This window comes from Pipistrellus kuhlii, unplaced genomic scaffold (assembly GCF_014108245.1).
Source record: "Pipistrellus kuhlii isolate mPipKuh1 unplaced genomic scaffold, mPipKuh1.p scaffold_m20_p_2, whole genome shotgun sequence".
NCBI classification, from domain to species: Eukaryota; Metazoa; Chordata; class Mammalia; order Chiroptera; family Vespertilionidae; genus Pipistrellus; species Pipistrellus kuhlii.
In genome coordinates this window covers 92,123,651-92,146,443 of record NW_023425515.1, presented here as the reverse complement: position 1 = coordinate 92,146,443, position 22,793 = coordinate 92,123,651, and the positions used below count along the sequence as shown (strand labels likewise).

The 22,793-nt window shown below is 44.4% G+C and overlaps 1 protein-coding gene across 1 annotated transcript; it reads right to left on the bottom strand.

The window, feature by feature from the left end:
* Window positions 1–1,683: 1,683 nt before the first annotated feature.
* SIAH2 (siah E3 ubiquitin protein ligase 2) lies at window positions 1,684–22,746 on the bottom strand. The gene is made up of 2 exons (XM_036445544.2): window positions 22,034–22,746; window positions 1,684–3,181 (listed from the first exon to the last, which is right to left on the bottom strand). Exons 1-2 carry the CDS (start codon window positions 22,445–22,447, stop codon window positions 2,624–2,626), a joined length of 972 nt encoding a protein of 323 aa, XP_036301437.1. The 5' UTR covers window positions 22,448–22,746; the 3' UTR covers window positions 1,684–2,623.
* Window positions 22,747–22,793: the final 47 nt, after the last annotated feature.

The window sequence follows — 22,793 nt, the reverse complement described above, 5'->3', positions numbered from 1 at the left end:
GGGGTTTGTGTATGGTTCATGGTTTATGGCCTCTGTACCAGCATTACAGATAAGAGGGATGGGGCTCAATTATGCTAGCAAGAATGTGCAGCAGAATACTGGTTTCTGGCACAGATTCAGATTGCTAGCCCGCACCCTCCACCCCCTACCCCCACTCCCCAAATGTCTTATATTCCTCTTCAGTATAACTGGGGCAGGAATAAAAAAAAGAATTGTTTTAAGAAAATGTAAAGTGGACCAAGTGATGAGTTTGACAAATGTCTATTGCTATGCTTTATTTTATTTTTTGTTACTTTATTGTTGATTGTATTACAGATATCTCTCATCCCTCTTTATTACTGTGCTTTAAACTGCATTTGAAATTGGAACTATATAAAGAGACATTTAATTTACATAATCTATTTTGCTGTTTTCACTTCCTCCTAAAACTAGTGTGGTTTTTTTTATTTTGTTTGTTTTTGACAGAAAATGCTTAATTAAAAAAAAAAAAAGTAAAAGATCAGTTTACAGATTTCCAGTGACAGAGATTTAAAAGGGGGCTAAATAACTCTGAAAGTGAAAGTTCAGAGTTTTGTTGCCTAAAACTTTATTTTAATTTGTTACATAAGAAGCATGTTTGAATTTGGAGTCAGGAAGTCTAAATTTTTGACTCAGTGCTGCCACCGGTACACTGTATGGCAGCTGGCCCATGACTTCACCTCTGTGGGCTAAAGATCTAACATTTTATGCTTTGGGATACCTTGATTCACTTTTGATTATAGCTTTACCCTTTGGTACTTACTGACTAATCCAGTCTTGATTTCTTCTGTCATATATAACAAGTGTGGTTAGATCCAAACATGATGATGAACTTGGCTAGTTTATGCACAAAACACATTGCCTGGGTGCCATGCCTGCACTGGACAGCCTACCTGGATCAGCTCTGCTCCCAAAGGTTCAAAATCCACCTTCTCCTGGATCCTACCTAGTCTCGCCTCCAAAGATCCTTCCAGATAGTGGCTTGAAATGTGACTGACTTGGTGACAAGAGCTGTTATTTCTTTTCATTTCCCAAACATGTTCTAAGCACCATTTCTTGTTCAGGGCACTGCTTTTCACTTGCAGTTGAAGATTATCCTGGAAGATAAGTCATTTTGGCAATTCCTTAACTGCCAGAACTCTACCCTGGCTGAAAACTCAACCCTGCATCTCACCTAAAAAAAAAGAACAACTCTAAAGCCACACTCCCTGGTGCTACTCTAATGCCACTGGAGCTGTCTTCAATTCTCATGGAGCATTCAGGGCTAATATTCTAAATTCATTTAAGAGTTTAGGATTGGGACTGAGGGAGTGGGTCACCCTGGCTCAAACCCTGCCCAGTACATCACCGCTGGCCACACCTGCTCCTTCTGATTCTGTAAAGCATGAGAAATAATACTTTTTTTCCCCCACAAGCACTGTTACTGTCAGACAAATAACAGCTCCATGGAAGAATCCTGTAACACCACCAACAGTCCATGTTCAGGGAAGTGAGTTTGGACCCTAATGTGGCCACTGACTTAAGCACGATCTTGGGCAAATGGCTGTTTCCTTCTGTGGCGATGGTGAGAGCTCCCGGCCCAGGTGACAGTGCAGCCTCACTGCCCTGCTCACAGGAGGCACACAATAAATGCCCATTATTCAATCTGGAGAATGAAGTACAACATTCAGTTTTGGAAAATATTTATTAAAAAACTAAAGTGAATGTGGCAAAAATCAAAACAAAACTCCCCAGACACATACCTTTAAGTAGTAAGCATATGACATTGGTTATAAAGCTTTTTCCACTTTTTTGACCTAGTTTTTCCCACCATCTATGATTAAGGAAGGCTTCTGATGGAAGCCTCATGTAAACAGCTCTTCTGTATTAGTGATGAGCAAAAACTAATTATGTGAGGACTATCAGTAGACATAGGACTCACTTTCCTAGGTAATATACACCAAACACAAGAGAAAGATCAAATCTTGGGAATGTGTTCCTGGGGACCTATAGTTCTAGTTTTAATTTGGGCTGTTGGGGGATGAAATAGTAGAAAGACAAATAGTATCAGTTGAGGGCAATTGTAAAAGCACCTTTAAAATCTGGACCCTTTCCCCACAACTTAACCCAGTAATTCTCAAACTTGACTGCTGAAAAAAATCACCTGATGGGACTGTTAAATTCACAGGCTCTCAATGTGCATGTCTAAGCTTACTCCAGGTGACTATGCATGCTGATTAGCCTTCCAGTTTGAGAAACAGAAACAGTTTAAAATGCACTGAAAACAATTCCTATCTGCTAACACAAGAGGAAAGCATTTCATCTTCTGACAGTCTGTGTGGAAGGACCGATGAAGGAGGGGCAGGAAGAAGCCTCCAGTCCCTAACCTGCTGGTCTGTCTACAGGAGCCCTGAGCAACCAGTCAAGGGCTGTTCAGGAAGTAAAATTTAATAATCAAGTTAAACAGGCCAACAGCATTCACCCCAGTTTAATGAACTCCATTGGGCTGATGTTCAAAGAGAACACAAGGTAACTGGGGACCTTGACTTGTGAAGACATAGTGAATAAAACATCCATAAAATCCTTTATTAACCATAGAGCATTATGCCCAAATAATTTCACTGCATCATGGACAACATGTTGAAATAGTCACATTGATTCCAAGGTTCCCATTATCTGCAAAAAGATGTGCTATGGCTGTGTCAAAAACCAGGCAGTCGCTGTTCATGATGGCCGCAGCCACACCATCATGGATGGATCGAGGCGTGGCCTCCCAGGTCAGCCTCCGGCGGTTCCCATTCAGCTCCAGTCTGTAGGCAAAGTTCTCGGCCTGCTTGCGAGTGCCGATAAGCAGTACTATGGCAAAGAACTGCTGGTGGCCTTCGTACTTCTCTTGTTTTTCTAGCACCAGCATGAAGTGATGGCCAAAACATGACTGCATCATCACCCAGTCAACAGCCCCTGGCAGGTTAATGTCTGTAGCTAGAAAGACAATGTCTTCTCCCTGAAGGGTGGTAATGCTCTTGTGGGCGTGCATGAGATGGGACATCACAGCCTCAAGGGACCCCTGCCACTTGCAGGAAGCACCAGGACAGGGACAGGAGTAGGGTCGGTATTCACAGATGTCTTCATGCTCTGGCTTCTCTGTGTGGTGAAGGGTCAGGGAGCAGCCTGTGGTGGCATACTGTGAGGACAGAAAGAAACACAATGAGCCATGGGCTTTTTCAAAAGTTATACTGGGGTGAAAAGAAACACACATGGCAGCCAGCAGGACGAGAGTGAGGGAGAGAGTGAGTAAATAAGGGAGGGAGTGGGGAGTGTGTGGACATGTATGGTATGTGGCGTGAGGTGTGTGTGAGTGGAGGGTGAGATAGATCTTGCAGGAGTCTTGGGGCTGGCAGATCAGACTCCTGGTTGGGGAGCCCCTGCTATAGCCATAGACACTTCCCCAGCTGCGAGGCTCTGGCACAGAAACCACATCGTTATGAAGGGAGAGCAGCTGTACCTAGGGGTGCAGCCACACCAACACCTAGACTGGCTTTGGGTACCACCTTGGACCCGGAAGTGAGCCACAGAGTGCATGCCATCCCAGCTAGAGTCATGCCACCCTGCCAGCTGTCTCTGGGACCCCTGCAGTGAGTTGCTGAGTGAGCCCCAAAGTTGTGTCACCTCACCTCAGCCACATTGGGACTCCTACCTCCCCAGCCATGGGCTCTGGGACCCTATGTGTGTCATGCTACACCTCCCATGAGCTACAGGACCCTGCAGTGTGTTGTACCACTCTGGCAGTAGGCTTTGGACCACAAAGTGAGTCCCACATCATGACCCCGAGTACATGATGAAGTTGGGTGTGAGTTACATAGTCAGACAACCTGTAAGGAAACTCCACCCAATGAGTTTGAGACAATAGAATTCAAGGTCCAACTACACCAAATGACTCAAGTAGTGGGCCTTCCCAGAACACCCAACTCAGGAGATCTGACAGACTGCACTACTGGGTTCCACAAAACACCTACTTCATAGGAACACCCCTATGTGTGGCATAGCAATTTCATCTAAGACATAGAAACAAATACAATGAGACAACAAAAATGGGGAGACAAAGAAACAATCCCCAAAAGGAAAAAAAAAAGGAGGAATTGCCAGAATTCCTAAATGAAATGGAAGCAAGTAATTTGTCAGAAAAAGAATTCAGAGTAATGGTAATAAGGATACTCAATCATCTGGATGACAAATACATACAATTAAATGAGAATTATAAGGAGCTCAATGAGATTTTCACCAACATAAATAAGAATCAAGAGGAAATGAAGAATAACATAACTGCAAAAAAGAATACTACGGGCCGAATCCAGTTTGGCACAGTGGATAGAACATCAGCCTGCAGACTAAAAGATTCTAGGTTCGATTCCTGTCAAGAGCGTGTACATTGGTTGCGGGCACATCCCTGGTGGGGGGTGTTTAGGAGGCAGCTGGTTGATGTTTCTCTCTTATCAATGTTTCTAGCTCTCTATACCTCTCCCTTCCTTTCTGTAAAAAAATCAATTAAAAAAATGTGTTTGTTTTTGTTTGTTTGTTTTTTTAAAGAAAGAAAACTACAGAAGGTTTCAACCAAAGATTTGAAGAAGCTGAGGTCCGAATCAGAAAGTTCAAAGACAAGGTAGAAAAAAACAAAAACAAAAACCCAAGCAGAGCATCAACTAGGGGGAAAAAGTTAAAAAGCAGGAGGAGAGCCTAAGGGGGCTGTGGGACAACATGAAACAAAACAACATCCACATAATATAGGTGCCAGAAGGAGAGGAAGCTGAGCAAGAAATAGAAAACTTAGAGGAATAATGACAGCAAACTTCCCTGATTCAGGGAAGAAAAACACCAGGCAAGTCTAAGAAGCTAACAGAATCCCAGTCAAGATGAACCAAAAAAGACTGACACCAAAACACAATGTAATTAAAGTGGCAAACATAAAAGGCAAAGAAAAAAAAAAAGAAGAAATTAAAAGTTGCGAGAGACACAGAAAGTTACCTACAAAGGATTTCCCATTAGACTATCACCTGATTTCTCAACAGAAACTCATCATGCCAGAGGGAATGGGATGAAGTATACAAAGTGATGAAAAAGCAAGGGACTGAATCTAAGAATACTCTATCCAGCAAGGCTATCATTCAAAATTGAAGGGGAAATTAGGAGCTTCACCAAAAAAAAGTAATGGAGTTTATTATCACTAAGCCAGCAATGTAAGAAATGCTAAAGGGGATGCTGTAAAAAGAAGAAATAGAAAGAGAAGAAGGAACACAGGCATAAAGAATAAAAACAAATACCTATCAATAATAACCTTAAATGTAAATGTATTAAATGCTCTAATCAAAAGACTTAGGGTAGCCAAATGGATAAGAAAAGATGACCCAGAGAGAAATCAAGATGGCGGCATAGAAATGCCTAACTGCAGCCTCACACAACAATTTCAAAAAATACAACTAAAATACAAATTGGACATTATCCAGAACTACAGGAAAGTTGACTAACTGGAAATTCTACAATGAGAAGGAAAGAGAAAACCAGAAGAAAAATCAGAGGAGCTATAAAAGCCTAAGGTATGGAGACACGGTGAGCATGTGGGGAGAGGATGGAGCCAGAGAGGAGGGGGAGGCTGAGTGCATGGCTGGCGTTCCCTAGCAGGAAGGAGATAAAAGCTCTGGACTGTGCTGAACCCCAGTTCTGACAGCACTGAACCCCAGTTCTGAACGAGACCCTGTGGACCAAGGCTCATACAGAGGGAATTTAGGCTGTAAGGCGGAAATGCAGGGGAGCGGCGAAAGGCAGTCCCAGAGGCGCGCATATGTGTGCAGAGGATGGACTGTTGACTCTGCTGCTAGATTGCCCTAGCGGGAAGGAGACAAAAGCTCCGGACTGTGCTGAGCCCCAGTTCCGAGTACACTGAACCTCAGTTCTAGGCCAAACCCTGGGGCCCAGACTCATACAGAGGGAATCTGGGCTGTAAGGCAGAAATTCAGGGGAGCGGCGAAAGGCAGTCCTGGAGGCTGGCAGATTTTGCACAGAGGACGAACTGTTGACTATGCCACTGGATTGCCCTAGCAGGAAGGAGACAAAAGCTCCAGACTGCTCTGAACCCCACTTCCAATTGCACTGAACCCTAGATCCGGGCTCATTGGGGGAGAGCCTAGACTGTCTGGTAGCGGGCGAAACTCGAAGGCACCTTTCTCTCAGAGGTGCTTGCAGTGAGTACCAAAGGACACTGAGGAACTCTGAAACTCAGGAACCTCCTGGGGTGGGGCTGACAGAAGCCAAGGCTGTAGGCTCCACCCTGAAACTCCACCCCATCCAAGCTGAGCACAGAGGCTTTTGCAAATTTCCAAGTCTAGTCAAATAAGGCTGTCTCCCGGCATAGACACAGCTGATCCTCATAGCCAATTGGCCTGGAGGTCAGTTCCTCCCAGTAATACCAACAACAATCAAGACTTAATTACAACAAGGCAGTACACACAGTCCAGAAAGGGGTGCACTAAGAGTGTACACCTCAGGTAACTGGGAGGCTGATCTACTGAACCATATAGGACACCTTAGCACACAAAGCCACCCTACAAACTCAGGGAAGCAGCAAAAATGCAGAGACAAGGAAACAAATCACAAACAAAAAAAATGGAGGACAAAAAGCGACTGGATATAGAGTTCAAAACCATGGTCATAAGGTTTTTCAAGAATTTCCTAGAAAAGGCTGATAAAATAAGTGAGACCTATGAGGATATGAAAAGGATCAACAAGAAATAAAGTATGCATTGTCTAAAATAAAAAATATTATGCAGAGTCCTAAAAACAGAATGGAAGATCCCAAGAATCAAGTAAAAAATTTGGAACATAAAGAGCCAGAAGACACTCCTCCACAGAAGCAAGAAGACAAGAGAATCCAGAAAGTTGAAGATAATGTAAGAAACCTCTGGGACAATATCAAGTGAACCAACATCAGAATTATGGGGGTCCCAGGAGAAGAGAGAGAGCAAGATACTGAAAACATACTGGAAAAAATAGTGACAGAAAACTTCCCCACCTGGTGAAAAAAATAGACTTACAAGTCCAGGAAGCGCACAGAACTCCAAACAAAAGGAATCCAAAGAAGACCACACCAAGACAAACCATAATTAAAATTGATGGCCAGACGGGAATGGCAAGAAATATTCAAGGTGATGAGTAGCAAGAAACTACAGCCAAAGTTACTCTACCCAGCAAAGCTATCATTCAGAATCAAAGTCCAGATAAAGAGCTTCACAAATAAAAAAAGCTAAAGGAGTTCATCACCGCCAAACCAGAATTATATGAATTGCTGAAGGGGGTTCCTTAGGAAGAGGAAGAAGGAAGAAGATGATGGTGACTGGTAGGCAGGATGCGGGGAAGACTGCACTTTGGCTCCACGCTTTAGCCTGCTGGAGTGATCAGTTTGAGGCAGAAGGAGGCTGGAGACCACTCACAAGGTAGAAATACTACCTCACCTTCTTTATCTTTTAAAATCTTCTCCGGAGGGGCTCTGAACGTACCTCTTGAGTGAGAGGAAATCATGTCTGACAGTTGCTTAACTAACTTGGGAGACTGCTGGTCGGTTTGGTGCCAGTCAGTGGAGGTTAAAATGAGAAGGGCCTCACACTCCTCTCAAAGCCCTCTGAGCTCTCCTGAGATCACTTCCTCAAGTCCAACTGCACATCTCCTATGACCAGGTTTGTCAGGTCCTCGGCAGGCCCAGGAGAAAGGGGAACTAATATTGGTCCTGGAGTGGATGCTGTCCTGGAGGAGTTTTCTGACTTGGCCAGACCACCCCTTAAACTACTGCCTTAAGAGGGTACAAAGCAAACCTTTTCTCCCTTAAGTTCAGAATGACATCCTGATGGATAATCACACCTATCACAGGAAAAGACCACATGAAAAGGAATCAGATATTTGTTCCCAACTTCCACAAAAATGACAATGTTCATTCCTAGCTAACAGATGGAGACAGTAGACACTTGCCCGGAGTGCTATGCAGTTGTCTTGTAAAGGATGAGGAAGCCTGAACACCTTTTTGGGTGAAGCTGGAAGTATGCCTCAGCACCCTCCAGCAGCAGTGGCAGGCAAGGTGTCTGGCTTATCCATTTGGACTTCCCCACCCACTTCGGAAACAAGACACCAAATAAGGGCAGGGCCAGACCATTTTCCAAGATGCTGTGTCCAACTGCTAAAAAAAAAAAAAAAAATCCCACAGCTGTTTTTGCTTCTCTCTACCCTGCCACAGAGATTCAACCTCTTATAAACTTTAAGTAGGTCAACTTCGAAGTTTTACAGCTGAATTTATCATTAGCAATAAACAGGCATTAGCATCTTTTCTATTTAAGACCCCAAGCTATAGTCACTGAGGGTACAGAAGCAATCAAGCCAGTCTGCATGCCCCTAATAAAGGAGAGTACTGGCACTTACATTTCTTTTAGAGAAAAAAAATTCAGCTCATTCCTCCCCGACCTAAAGTGGTTGATGATAATCTTCAATAGAAATTGGCAGAAATTTCACTGTTATTTATACTTTGCCCAGAGGAACTGCTTATTCATATTTTTAACATGGACTAATTTCAAAAGCATGGGTGTAAAAAATTTAATTAGAGGAGAAAAACAAGTTTATTTACCCATGTAAGTTAATATTTTGTGTTCCTAACAAATATAAGGCCCTAATAAGCAAATTCCTATGAACTGTGTTTTAAATCTAGGGTACTGCTAGGAATAAAGAGTCTTCTGAGGTTCTGTGAGTGATGAGTGAGGCATTTCTGTCTAGAGTAGAAAATACATATGCAAGAATTAACCCAGAGCCTGGCAGATTCTCTGGTTAAAATATTTGGATCTGAAAGCATTTCAGAATGGGCTGTTTACCACAGCTGCCCCTACTAATTCCAGGAGCGCGAAGAACTTTGGCAGAGTGTCCAGAAAAGCGCCACCTGTACATCTTCCTCAACTAAAAGCCCCAAACCACTCCACTTCCACAAACTTAATGTGCAGCAAACATTCATCACCCGGCAGACATTTTAGAACTTTTTCTTGTGTAACTCAAGTAGAAATATTTATATTCTGAATTATTTGGTTTGCCTTACAAGTCACACACTGTCCTTCAACCCAAATATAGAGAACAGGGAACCTCCCCAAATTATGCAGATAGAAAAGGCATTACTTAGCGTTTGTGCAGACAATGACCTTATGAAGAAAGGCCTTGCCTTCCATGAACTTAAGTATTTTTCAAGTGTTAGGTGCTTACTCCATGCTTTTTCTAAACAAGCTGAACTTTAAAGCTAAACTATTTCTTCTCTTCAATCACCGAAGAGGGGCATCTTCATGATCCCTGATGTCACTTTTATGATGTTTGAATTAGAGATTATTTTAAAAAGAAAACATCTAGCTGAAACCTGTTTGGCTCAGTGGATAGAGCATCAACCTGTGGACTGAAAGGTCCCAGGTTTGATTCCGGTCAAGGGCATGTATCTTGGTTTCGGGCACATCCCCAGCAGGGGGTGTGCAGGAGGCATCTGACCTATGTGTCTCTCTCATTGATGTTTCTAATTTTCTATCCCTCTCCCTTCCTCTCTGTAAAAAATCAATAAAATATTAAGAAGAAGAAGAAGAAGGAGAAGAAGGAGGAGGAGGAGAAAGAGAGGGAGGAGGAGGAGAAGGAGGAGGAGAAGGAGGAGGAGGAGAAGGAGGAGGAGGAGGAGGAGGAGGAGAAGGAGGAGAGGGAGGAGGAGGAGAGAGGAGGAGGAGGAGGAGGAGGAGGAGAAAGAGAGGGAGGAGGAGGAGGAGAGAGGAGGAGGAGGAGGAGGAGGAGGAGGAGGAGGAGGAGAGGAGGAGGAGGAGGAGGAGGAGGAGGAGGAGGAGGAGGAGGAGGAGAGAGAGGAGGAGGAGGAGGAGGAGGAGGAGGAGGAGGAGAGGAGGAGAGAGGAGGAGGAGGAGGAGGAGAAGGAGGAGGAGGAGGAGGAGGAGGAGGAGGAAGAAATATCGAAACTTTAGCCCTGGCCGGGAAGCCCTGTTACAGGATTCCAGGGCAGGAGGAATAGGGAAACTGAGACAGGAAAGTTAAAACAAGTTCAAACAGTGTGAACAATTTACAGCCAGCTTTTAACTAACAAACTATCATCTCCCTGAACCAAGGACACCAGAGCAAATGGTTAAAAACCTCCCTAATAAGAGAATGCAGAAAAGGAGGGAGGTAAGAGGAAAGAAAAAAGGGCCGTTTTACTCCCTAATCAGAGAAGCCAGCAGTTTCAAGATTTAAGGTAAAGCTGCAAGGTACTTTTCATAATTTTGGGAAGGCCACAACAAAGTAAAAAAAAAAAAAGGAACCTTGAGAATTAATCTGTACCACAATATTCAGCAGAGGAACTTAATGCCTACTGACAGGAGGGTATATAACACCCCATACCCCCACCAATTTGCTCTTTAGATTAGCAGAGAACCTGTCTGTGCTCTATAAGCCAGATGTATGTTTGCTTGTTTTGCTTTAATAAAATGGCCTTTCACAACGCAGTCAAGGTCTCTTGTATACATTCATTTATATGAGAACACAAGGATGGAGGTTGGGGTCAGCCCTCTCCCACTGATTCAGAGCGCTGTCCTAAGAACATCTCTGTAGTGTTGATGAGAGGTGGCCTGCAACAGCTCAGTTGGTTAGAACATTATCCCTATAAGCCAAGGTCTCAGGTTGGATGCCTGGTCAGGGCACATAAAATAATCAGGTGATGAATGCATTAAAAAATGGAACAAGCCGAAGCCAGTTTGGCTCAGCGATAGAGCGTCGGTCTGCGGACTGAAAGGTCCCAGGTTCGATTCCAGTCAAGGGCATGTACATTGGTTGCAGGCACATCCCCGGTAGGGGGTGTGCAAGAGGCAGCTGGTCGATGTTTCTCTCTCATCGATGTTTCTAGCTCTCTATCTCTCTCCCTTCCTCTCTGTAAAAAATCAATAAAATAAAAAAAATAAAAAGAAAAAGAAATGGAACAACAAATCAGTTTTGCTCTCTCTCTTCCTCCTTCCCTCCCTCTTTCTCTCCTCTTTTCCTCTCTCTCTAAAATCAATCAATAAATAAAAATTTAAAAAAACTTTAAACACTCACACACACACACACACACACACACACACACACACACACTCCACAGTCACACTTCATATTTATAATAGTCTCGGCATTGTTCTGGAAAACACTACTGTGTTATTGCTACCTACATTAGGGGCTCGAATCCAGGGATAAGAAGGAGGGTTTCAGGGTCTGTGAATTCCGGAAACTGCATGGAAAACTGTCTGGGTGCCTCTGAGCAGCAAACCCAAATTGCACTGGCCCCTGGGCTGTGCTTCCTGACAAACTCAAGGGTTCTAAAGGCCGCAAACCTCTATCCTGGAGCCCACCCTGCCCTGCCATCCCTGCAACAATAAACAGCTCACGCACAGCAGAAATACAGACAACAGCGCAGAGGAAGACCGGGGCAACTCTAAAAGTGAGGATGGGGTGAGGAGGTGGTAAGTAGACAAAAGGACTATGGATGGAGTGGTTCCAGCATAGGATGGTGGAGCAAACAGTGGGGATAAAACCTAAATGAGAAGCAGGGACTTGATTGACTAGTTTATTTTTGTTTTTTTCTACAGCAGCACTATTAACATTTTAGACCGGTACTTCTTTGTGACAGGGCAGTTCTGCACATTGTGGGATTTTAGCAGTATCTCTGGCTTCTGCTCACTAGATGCCAGTAGCAACTGTCCCCCAACCCCCATACGTTCTGACAATCAGAACTGTCACCAGGCATGGCGAAATGCCTCCTGGGGGCCAAAATCATCCCAGTTGAGAGGCACTAATTTAAATGAATGACAAAACCTGGCTGGGCAGCCACAATCAGAGCTGGTGGCCACTCGAAGCACAGCTTTCCACCCTGTGCTAAGAAGTCAAAAATATGAGAAAAATAAACTAATTTACATTTGCCTTGATTCCCCAGCACCCAAACCCACAAGCAAAAACACCAGAGTGGAGAGATCCACTGCTTTTACAAGCAGGTTCTAAAATTAACTTTTTCGGTTTGCACAGGAGAAAAACAGTCCCGGAAGGCGCCTCCCTAGGGAAGGGGCAGCACACCTACAAATAAGGAACCAGTAATTAGGCCTTCTTTGGCATCTTGCAAGAGGTTTCACTTTTCCCACTCTGGCTAGAGCTTGCCCCACCAACCCAGGCAGGTTCAAAGGAGGCTGCTTTCCTTCAGATGCCTTTGTCTTTGATGCACGCTCGTTCCCAAGAAGAAGCACCTGGGCTGGTTTGCAGAGGGCTGCCTGTGAGTTTCCTCAGCTATAAACAAGATATCTCCAAAGGGAAATATCTGCTGGTGAGGTGGGAATATGCTTAAGTAAACCTCTTGGGGGTGGGGCGGGGCACAACCACACACCAAAGCTCCAAGCAATGAAGAATGGAGGATGGCCCAGCAGAATGAGAAACAAATGTTGAAATATAATTTCTGATTTCTCTTTAGAGACTTTTTGTATTACAATGGCTCAAAAGTTTTGTGTGAATGTTTCCTGTCAGCAAAGGCAATATGTGGGCTGGTACCTCATTAAAAAATTATATATATATATATATATATATATATATATATATATATATATATATATATATATATTTATTTATTTCAGAATGGAAGGGAAAGGGTGATAGAAACATCGATGAGCGAATCATTGATTGGCTGCCTCCTGCTTGCTTCCAACTGAGAATTGAGCCCACAACCTAGGCATGTACCTTGACTGGAAAAAAACCTGGGACCTTTCAGTCTGCAGGCCAATGCTCTATCCACTGAGTCAGACTGGCTAGGGCAGGTGCCTCATGTTTAAGACTTTACAAAAAGCAGTAAATAGAACTAATTCTTTTTCTCAGCATGGGTTTGAAGGGTGTATTTAAATGAATCTAGGCAGGGTTTTGGTATAGAAACACTTTTAAATACAAACTAGAAGCCCGGTGCACAAATTTGGGCCTCTAAGCTTGGTCAGCAATGGGGGTCGATGTAGGGGGAATGAGAGAGAGAGGCAGCTGGCTGGTCTGGGGGAAGGATGGCGGGAGGTTGGCTGACCACAGGAGGTTGGCTGTGGGAGTGTACTGACCACCAAGGGGCAGCTCCTGTATTGAGCATCTGCCCCCTGGTGGTCAGTATTCATAACAGCAACCAGTCAACTGGTCCTTCAGTCACTAATGCTTTTAGAGGCCCTGTGCATGAAATTTGTCCAGGGGAGGAGGGTCCCTCAGCCCGGTCTGCACATTCTCCATTCCGGGACTCCTTGGGGCAGGCGTCTTCAAACTACGGCCCGCGGGCCACATGCGGCCCGCAGAGGAGTCTGATCCGGCCCGCCAGGTTTTTTGGGCAGTGAGCGCAGCCGAGGTGTTACAGTAGGAATTAGTAGTTCATATAGTCCGGCCCTCCAGCTCTCTGAGGGACCGTGATCTGGCCCCCACTTTAAAAAGTTTGAGGACCCCTGCCTTGGGGGGATGTCCGACTATTGGTGGGATCGGGCCTAAACCAGCAGTCGAACATCCCTCTCACAATCTGGGAACATTGGCTCCTAATTGCTCACCTTCCTGCCTGCCTGATCGCCCCTAACCACTGTGCCTGCCTGCCTGATCACCCTTCTGTCTGCCTGCCTGATCGCTCCTAACCGCCTCTGCCTGCTGGCCTGATTGCCCCTTCCCACCCTTCCCTGCTGGCCTGATTGCCTCTAACCACCTCTGCCTTGGCCTCCGCCACTGTGGTTTTGTTTGGAAGGAGGACTTGACAACCAGAAGATGTTGGGTCGACTAGTCCAATTAGATTATCACCCTTTTATTAGTATAGATGGACCAGATCCATCAGAAACAGATCCATAGTCAAACACTAGGACACCTGTTATTTACCTAATAGACTCAGTCGCGTTATATTTGTTTATGGAATGAGTATATAAACACAATAAGCACCCTTCTTAGCCAGGTGCTTGGTGAAGGTCATGGATCCTGTGACTGTTTCAGGACATTTAACCTATTTAATTAAATGTGAGTCCATGCAATTCAAGAACAATTTGCTGAACTCCAACAATCGATGTCTTTTATAGGGGTGACGCCATGAGCTCAGGCAGAAGCATGCCCCTCCATGGGGACTATGAGGCAACTGCCCTGCCTCCACCTGCTTCCCTCCTAGGAAACAGTAAACTTTATTAGCAAAACATCTGCCAACACCTCAAATAAGAATGTCTCAAGGAAAACAAAGCACAATCAATATTTTTTTGTTCGTGCTCTTAAACTTCTGAAATAAATCCAAGAAATGACCTTGTCTTGGAGTTAGCAAAAGCCAACCACTTTTCTTCAATCTATGTATGCTGTAAGGATCACAAAATGCATAGTGACAGCTAAATGCAATGCAAGTGGGAAAACAAAATTGTCCAAAAGGGCAGAGTTGGAGCAACAAATGAAATCTGAATACAGTGGATTAGATAATAGTACCTACTACATGTCAAATTTTCTGATTTTGGTAATTACCTTTTTTATATAAGAAGATGTCTTAGGAGAAATGCAGTGAGATCTTTAGGGGCAAAGGGGCAGGATGCCTACATTTTACATTCGGAGGGTTAAAAAAAATATGTTTGAACAAAGTGAGCACAAATGAAAAAGCAAATGAGGCAAAAAGGAAACAATTGGTGATTCTGGAAAAAGAGTATATGGGATTTGAGGGTGGGGACATTATTATTGCAACTAATAATAAGTCTGAAATCATATAAGAATAAACAAATGTTAAAGAATCTGAGGACAGAGTTAGTATATTTATCCTTTATAAGATAGAGATTCCTTTTGCAGAATTGGTCAAATGAATTAAGTTTTATCATAATAGTGTTGTCTTATAAAGAAAAATATTTTTAACTACATATCTACCTTGGTTGCGGGCACATCCCCAGTAGGAGGTGTGCAAGAGGCAGCTGATCGATGATTCTCTCTCATTGATGTTTCTAACTCTCTATCCCTCTCTCTTCCTCTCTGTAAAAAATCAATGAAATATATATATATATATATATATATATATATATATATATATATATATATTTAAAAAATAAAAACCACAGTAAGAAAACAATGACTTAGATGTTGACCAATTACAGATAAGTAACTCTGGTACTGCTATAAAACTGCACTGCTATGCAGCCATTAGACATGACCTTTAATATCAATGTGGAGAAGCAGCCACAATGTGTTAGATATAAAATAGGTTATGAAATAGTGTATGGAATCTCCATCTTACCTGTTTTTTTTAAAATAAAAAACTCCATGATGTAAAGTGGCACAGACATATGTAAAATGATAATAGTGGTTATTTCTAGGCAGAGAGGTAGTATAGGGGATTATAATTTATACTAGAGGCCCAGTGCACAATATTCATGCACAGGTAGGGTTCCTAGGCCTGGCTTGCAATCAGGGCTGATCAGGGCCTTCCTTCATTCCATGCCACCCCTGGTGGTCAGCACACGTCATAGTGAGCAGAACTTCCCAGGGGACAATTTGCGTATTAGCCTTATATTATATAAGAATTATTTTCTATATTATATAAGAATTATTTTCTATGTTCTATATTTTAAAATAATGATAACTTTTAACAATGAATTTTATAATGTGTAAAAAGATATACACATTAAAAAACATTGCTTGATCTAACCAAGCTTTCCCTTCTAAAATCATTCAATAAATGAAAAAAAAGATTCATCCCTAAGAAGCCTATGCTGAGGCCAATTTACCCAGCTCCAGGGAAACACTACATGATCAGGAGTAGGGAAGAGAAGCGTGGTGGGAGAAATCTATGTGAGAAAATAAAAAAGATTCCTTTTTTACTTTTTAAAGTTTATGCCTGGGCCTGACTTCATACACTGCCACTTGCTGTCAGCTTCTAACTATGCACGCGTCTTATGTTTACTCTGCAGCGTGCTGGGCGCTGGGTGTAAATTATCATCGAGTTTGGTCCTCACCCCCTTCACCAATAAGCCAATAAGGCTTAAAGGGGTCACCAATCCATCACAGTGGGATCTGGACCAGGAGGTTCATGTAGGTAGGGCCTGATCTCAAAATCACCCAAGTAAGAGGCAGCCTGGGGGGAGGAGTGACCCAAAGACACTGCCTTTGTTGATTCAAAGTTTTAAAATTCGGCCCAGGCCCACACATTTAACACCAGGGGTGCTTTCCATTCACCTCTATTATGTCAGTGGATGAAAACTTATCTCATAGACACTATAGTAGGGGTGTTGAACTCAATCAGAGAAGGGGCCAAAATCTAAAATCCAGCCTAAATCGCGGGCCGAATGGTTTACTGAACAGTCATAAACTGTCATTGTGATGGAAACGCAGCGGAGTGCAGTGATGACAGCGCGGTGCGGGCCACATTGCAAGGCCTGGCGGGATGGATTTGGCCCGCGGGCCTTGTGTTTGACACATGTGCTATAGAGTATAAAAATCATTACATACAATCTTTACCAGAATGATAAATGACAACAGTTTCATAATATTTAAGAAGTGAATGGAGATGGGCATATGAGGCAAAGCTGATGAAATTCTGTTGCAGAGTCTTCAGCATCTTTCTTAAGTCTTAGAACAGACTCTCCAAGGTGTAATATAAAGATACATCTGATCAGAAAAAGTGTTTAGCTTTCTTAATCTCCGTTTCAGAATGTCCACAATGCAATCACATTCTAATGAGTCGTCTGATTGTGCCCTCATGACTTATCCAACAGCTTGACTACTGCCACTCACTTTAGCAAATGTGTACCTATGTGCCATTTTCAGGGCATGAGGACCTTTTGGATGCGATTGAGAAATGCCACTGTTTACAAGTTTTGTCAGATGTACACGTCTCGCTCTTAAGACATTTCACAATACGTGGGCTTCAAACACAGACTAGGATAATCTAATTCAGCTCAGGCCAGGGACGTCATAGGCCAGACCTGTGGATTGGCCTCCACTCTGGTTGAGCTAAAGACTAACTTCAAGTCATAATGATTTACTTGTTCCAGCTATGGAACCTGGGAAAAAATCCTTGCCAACTATGTGTGGAATCAGCATTCAACTTCAGTACTCCTACATAGCATTCCAATGCTTCTGTTCTTAATTTTACACTTAAAAAGCTGTATTTTCAGCCGGGACCGGTTTGGCTCAATGGATAGAGCGTCGGCTTGGGGACTGAACGGTCCCGGGTTTGGTTCTGGTCAAGGGCATGTACCTTGGTTGCGGGCATATCCCCAGTGGGGGGTGTGCAAGAGGCAGCTGATCGATGACTCTCTCTCATCGATGTTTCTAACTCTCTATCTCTCTCCCTTCCTCTCTGTATAAAATCAATAAAATATATTTTTTTAAAAAAAGCTGTATTTTCAACGTTGTGCTTTACAATCTGGAATCTCACTCTGACTGTACTAGTATGTGGGCTCCAGGACTGCTAGCACAGGCTGTTATGAGCCAGTCTGGTCAACCACAGCTGGTAGAGAGGACCACAGGGGCAGTTAGTTTCCAAAGAGAATATTTTGTCTTAGGGGGATTTCTGAGGCTAAGGTTTTGGCAAATTGGCTTATCCCTTCAGACTTCTAGGTGATCACTCACTCTCACCTAGCAACCCCCCTTGGACCAGTCCTCTTCTATTTGATATGGTGAAGCACAAGCCCCCTGTACCACTTCTAACCCGATTTCAGTGCGCCCACCTGCTAGGTGTTATTTTCACTCTTTTTAATGGATGAACAAACAGGAATAGGGAAGTACATGACTGAACTAAGGTCATAGGAAGCCAGGATGGGGAACCCTGTTCTATCTCCTGGCTGTGCTCTCTTCCCTGTAGTTTACTGGGTTCTGAAAAAAGATCCCTGGTATAATCATTTAGGCCAACCCCTTCTTTTTGAGATGAAGACATTCAGGTGCAAAGAAATAAACTGGCTGGTACAAAATCAAACACAGTCACTAGAACAACAGTGCAGGTCTCCCAGTGGCCAGAATGAAGTATTCTCTTGTCAAAATAAAGTTGGGAAAAAAAAGTGCTATAAAATCACATTCACTTGGGAACCTATCTGAGTTCCAAAGTTCATGATGATAAGGTTCAATGAACACTTACTAAAAGAGAACCAGATAGGAGGTTGCCCACTGGCAGTTGGAATTTGGTCTGAAGACTTGGCTGGTTTGGTCTGTAAGTGTCATCCTTAAATTTGAGTTTGAACAATGTTAAATATATATATATATATAATCACTAAAATATGCACATTTTTGTCTTTTCTTAAAGTCTGGCATGGATGCAAACACTTGGCCAAACCTGCCAATCAGCCAGTGCAGAGCAAAAGTTGACCTTCGGGGAGGCATGTGCTCCTAGCTTTCCAGTGGCTCCACTGTCCGAGGTCTCCCAACCCCAAGGCTACAGGCCTAATGATGCTCTCCTGGTATTTAGAACTTGTCGCCATTGGACTGGACGAGTCCACACTGGGAGCTTTTAATTTTCAACTGGGTTATCTAACTTTACTTCATTTTTTTTTTTTAAGGAACAAAATACCACCTTGCAATCCGAATGCAGAGAAGATTTGCTGAGTGAGGCTTTCCAGTTCAACAATTATTTAAAGACATGCTACTAGAGACTCTTAGAGAAGACAAAGAAAAATGGAAAAAAATGTATTATGGTGTAAGTGGGCTGGAGTGGTTTTAGCATTTTCCACAGTGGTGGAGAGAAATACTTGGCTGATACTTTAAAAAATGTGAGTGGGGGCACAAAGGTGTCATCTTCACTTCTCCTACACCCACGCTCCACTGAGGTGGTGGGTCTGAGATAGGGGAACAGGATGTCAAACTTCTCAGGCGTGGAACAAGACACAGAATGGACTAAAAACACGACATAAGGAAGAGAGCCATACTCTGATAGAGATCCTTTTTTAAAAAAAGGAGATCCGAGCTAGTAATGCATGTGGTGCCTCTATCAAAGGCGCTGGCAGCACTCTAGCTTTTAATTAAGTGTCCCAAACCTATGTAAGGAAGCTATTTGGCAACACATCCATTTGGGACCAACTGAAGCATGAACAGTGCAGAAATGTAATAAAATTCCCCCAAATATTAGGCTTGTAGGTTATTTTGCCTTCAATATTCCTATTCCATGCCCTATAAAATTCTTGCCAATGAGTTTTATAGTTAACATGTCTGTTGTCTTTTGGAGATGTTCCCAGCAGAGGCTCACTTGGTGCATTCATCCAGCCAGATGGCTTTGTTACTGGTGTCAACCTTGCGTTATGATTTGGAGCCTTGGAGAAAAGCTCAGATTCAAAATCCCTACATAGGGAGTAGTACAAAGGATGCAGGTTCACAGGCTGGTCCACTTATTAGCTGTGCGATCTTGACAAGTCACTTAACTCTTAACCTCTCTATAGGCATGAGTTTTCTCATCTGAAAAAGAAGAAAGGCAAACTAATAAAAGCTGACCCACACTAAGTAAATAGCTGGCACACAGAAGGAAACTAATAAGCATTCCACATAATCTCCCTTCATTTCACAGAACGCTGGACGCTAAGGGGCCTTAGAAGTTGAGCAGTCCCACCCCCTCATAAACACAAGAAGAAATTAAGGACCCAGAAATGCTCCCAGACAAGCAATGACAATTCCAACAACTCTTGAGACCTGGGCTCTGGTATTTCACCCAATGCTGGTTTTCTCGCACAAGCCCACCCCATGGGAGATTCTAAGAGCAGGTAGGAATAGTGATAAGACAGTTCCTTTGTTTTCCAGCAGCAAGTGCAAGCCACAGGGCTAGGTACACAGACCTATTCTGTTGAAGTTGACATAGACCTTACTACTCTTTCCTGCTCTCATCCTCCCCAACTAACATATCTTGGTTGCTTGTTGGGACTCTATATACATCCAGGTTTGGTTTGCCAAACTAAGTGGCTGAGCTCCCCTGTCAATAGCTTGGATTATTGGTCAAAGTTGAGACATGATACTCCAGCATTATAGAATCACACAAAGACACCACACTAAAATTACTTTCTAAGCTTGGTTCCTGGTCTGTAGGGGAATGGTTGACCCTGTTAAATTTCAGCTTGCAAAGTGATAGCTTTGCCCAACTGCATTCTTACAGAATAGGGATGTGGAAAATCAATGATGTGCAGAGAACGCTGAGTAACTGATTTCCAAGAGAACTACTCTTCAAAAAGGACTTCACTAGCATGTTGGATATACTTCAATAGGAACCAGAATCCTAGATCCTGAAAGTGAAACTTCACAGTTCAAATAGCATGTTATAACTATTTCCTTCACTTTCTTTTGGGAGCAAAACAATACTCTTAGAAGATTGCTTTTTGAAAATAAATTATGGAAGACCGACTGATATCAAATGCTCATTTGTGAACTATAAGTCACCTAAAGTCATTTCTTCTACTGCCCACTGCAGGTTTTGGGGAAAGTGAAGGTCTGAGAAGATGGCTCCCCAGAAATCCTGTGCACATCCCCCCCCCCCCCCCCCCGCAACCCACTGTAACCCAGCCCCCACAATACATCTCTAATATCAAATATCTTCTCTTATGTCACTATCACCAAATCTTCTCTTGATCATTAGACTACCACCTTCTTCATGATCCTAAGAAAATTACAGAAATAGTTTGTCTATATATTAAGAGAAACAACTATTGATTAGACTGGGTAGATTTGTAAGCATTATGAGGAGTGGTTGGAAATAGAGTAACTTGTTAAGGATGACAGAAAAACCATAGTCCAAACATGAATTCAAACCCTTATTTGAATATGCTATTTTAAACTTATCAGTGGTAGGGCACAGACCAAATGAAATCACTCATGTACTGACTTGAGTCCCAAGCTTCAATTCTCGGGTGGATTATTTTAATTTAAAATAAGCTCTTGCTCTATAAAAATACGCAGCACCAAGAAGAAATGCAAGACAGCCTAAATGGCTCTAGAGGCAGAGAAGCTACTTTTATACAAAAACTCAAAAGTATTAATGACATTATTTCCACTTCTAAGTTTAGAAAAAGAACTTGATACTATAGCTCTAGGTTGTCATGAAGTAATACAGACAGGTAACAGACAGGTATATCTCTGAAATTACGCCTTATGATTTTTAAGTGACAGATGTAGGTAAATAGATCTTATAATATGACCACACAACGCAATATTATACAGCCACTTAAAATGCAGCAAGGGAGAACTATGTTTCAGCCATAGAAAAATATGTGATAACATGAATTTAAAACAGCGAGTGGCAGAAGTCATTTAGTGGCAGAAGTCATTTTTGGAAAACAAAAAGAAAAAATGCCTACGTGTACGTATACATAACCGTCTTTACACACACCAACATCTGTGATTCTAAATTCAGCTGCCTGAGTATATTTATACTTGAAGAACTGTAACAACAGCTCCTGTGTGCCTTTCCTGTTAAATTTCTAATTAACTTTTTTTCACCCCACTTAGAAAAACAACACACACACACACACACAACTCTCCAGAAGGCTACACGAGGCTTGGCTTGCAGGGGTTTTCTTGTTGCTGAGTGAAAGAAAACAGACTCTAGTCGTCCCCTCCCTCTTTTTAGCTCTATTCCTGAGGGTTTTCAAGAGTCAGGGACCGCCAGGTAGATGGCAGGTGCGGGGTGCAGGAGAAATCCGGTACCAAGCCCGCCAACTGAGTGCTGGTAAAGGGTGCGTGTAGCTCACCCGCTTCCTCCCATCTCAAACCTTCATAGCCTGCTCCTCCATCCAAGTTTTATCTGTGCGGCCCACCCGAGTACCCATCTGCAGAGCACACAGACTCCGCACGGGGAGAGCTGTGATGTGTCCTGACAACAATCGCCGGCCAATTCGCCTGGGGTCAGCCCAGAGCTACTCCCAAAGTGGACAGGTAGGGTATGGAGGAAGGTGGACAAAGTGTAAACATTTATGTTAAATAAATGACGTGTCACCTGCCTCTCAGAGCCAGCGAATGGGACGGAGGCCGCCAGGCGGAGGTGCGCGGTGGCGCCCGGCCTTACCTTGCAGGGGAACAGGACCGCCGAGGCCACCTTCTCCATAGCCAGGTTCCTGATGCTGGGCGTCAGGGCGCCCCTGCACGTCGGGCAGCAGCTCAGCTTCTGGCGGCATTGGTTACACACCAGGTGCCCGGCCTGGCACTGCAGGATGGGGGGCAGCACATAGTCAAAACAGACCGGGCACTCGAAGAGCGAGGTCAGCTCGTGGTGCTGCGGGGACACCGGGCCGGCCCCGCCGCCGCCGGGGCCCGAGATCACCGCCGCCGCGGCGGGCACCGCGGACGAGCCGGGGCCCGCGGCCGAGATGGTGGCGGCGGCCGGGGCCGCAGCCGGGGCCGGGGCGTGCTGGGGCTGCGGCGGCGGCGGCTTGCTGCAGGGTTTGTTAGCGCCGGGGCCGGCGGAGGACGGGCGGCTCATCGCGCTCCGAACCCACCATGGAAGTGCGGGCGTCTGCGGGCCGCGGGGCCGCCGGGGTCAGGGCGGTGCGCGCCGCCCGGGCGGTGGGCTCCGGAGCGCCGCCGCCGCGCCCCCGGGGCCGGGCGCCGGAGCGGGCGGGCGCTGGGCGGGCGGGGGCCGCGCGGCGCAGGCGATCCCCGCGGCCCCGGGCGTTCCGAGCCCCTCCGCGCCCCCGGCCCTTCCTTTCGGCGGCGTCGCGGCCCCGAACCGGAGCGGGCGCGGACCCGGCGCCGGCTCTCGGGCGGCCGCTGACGTAAGCCCCGGGGCGCGCGGACGTGACGCCGGGACACGTGTGTGGCGCCCGGCG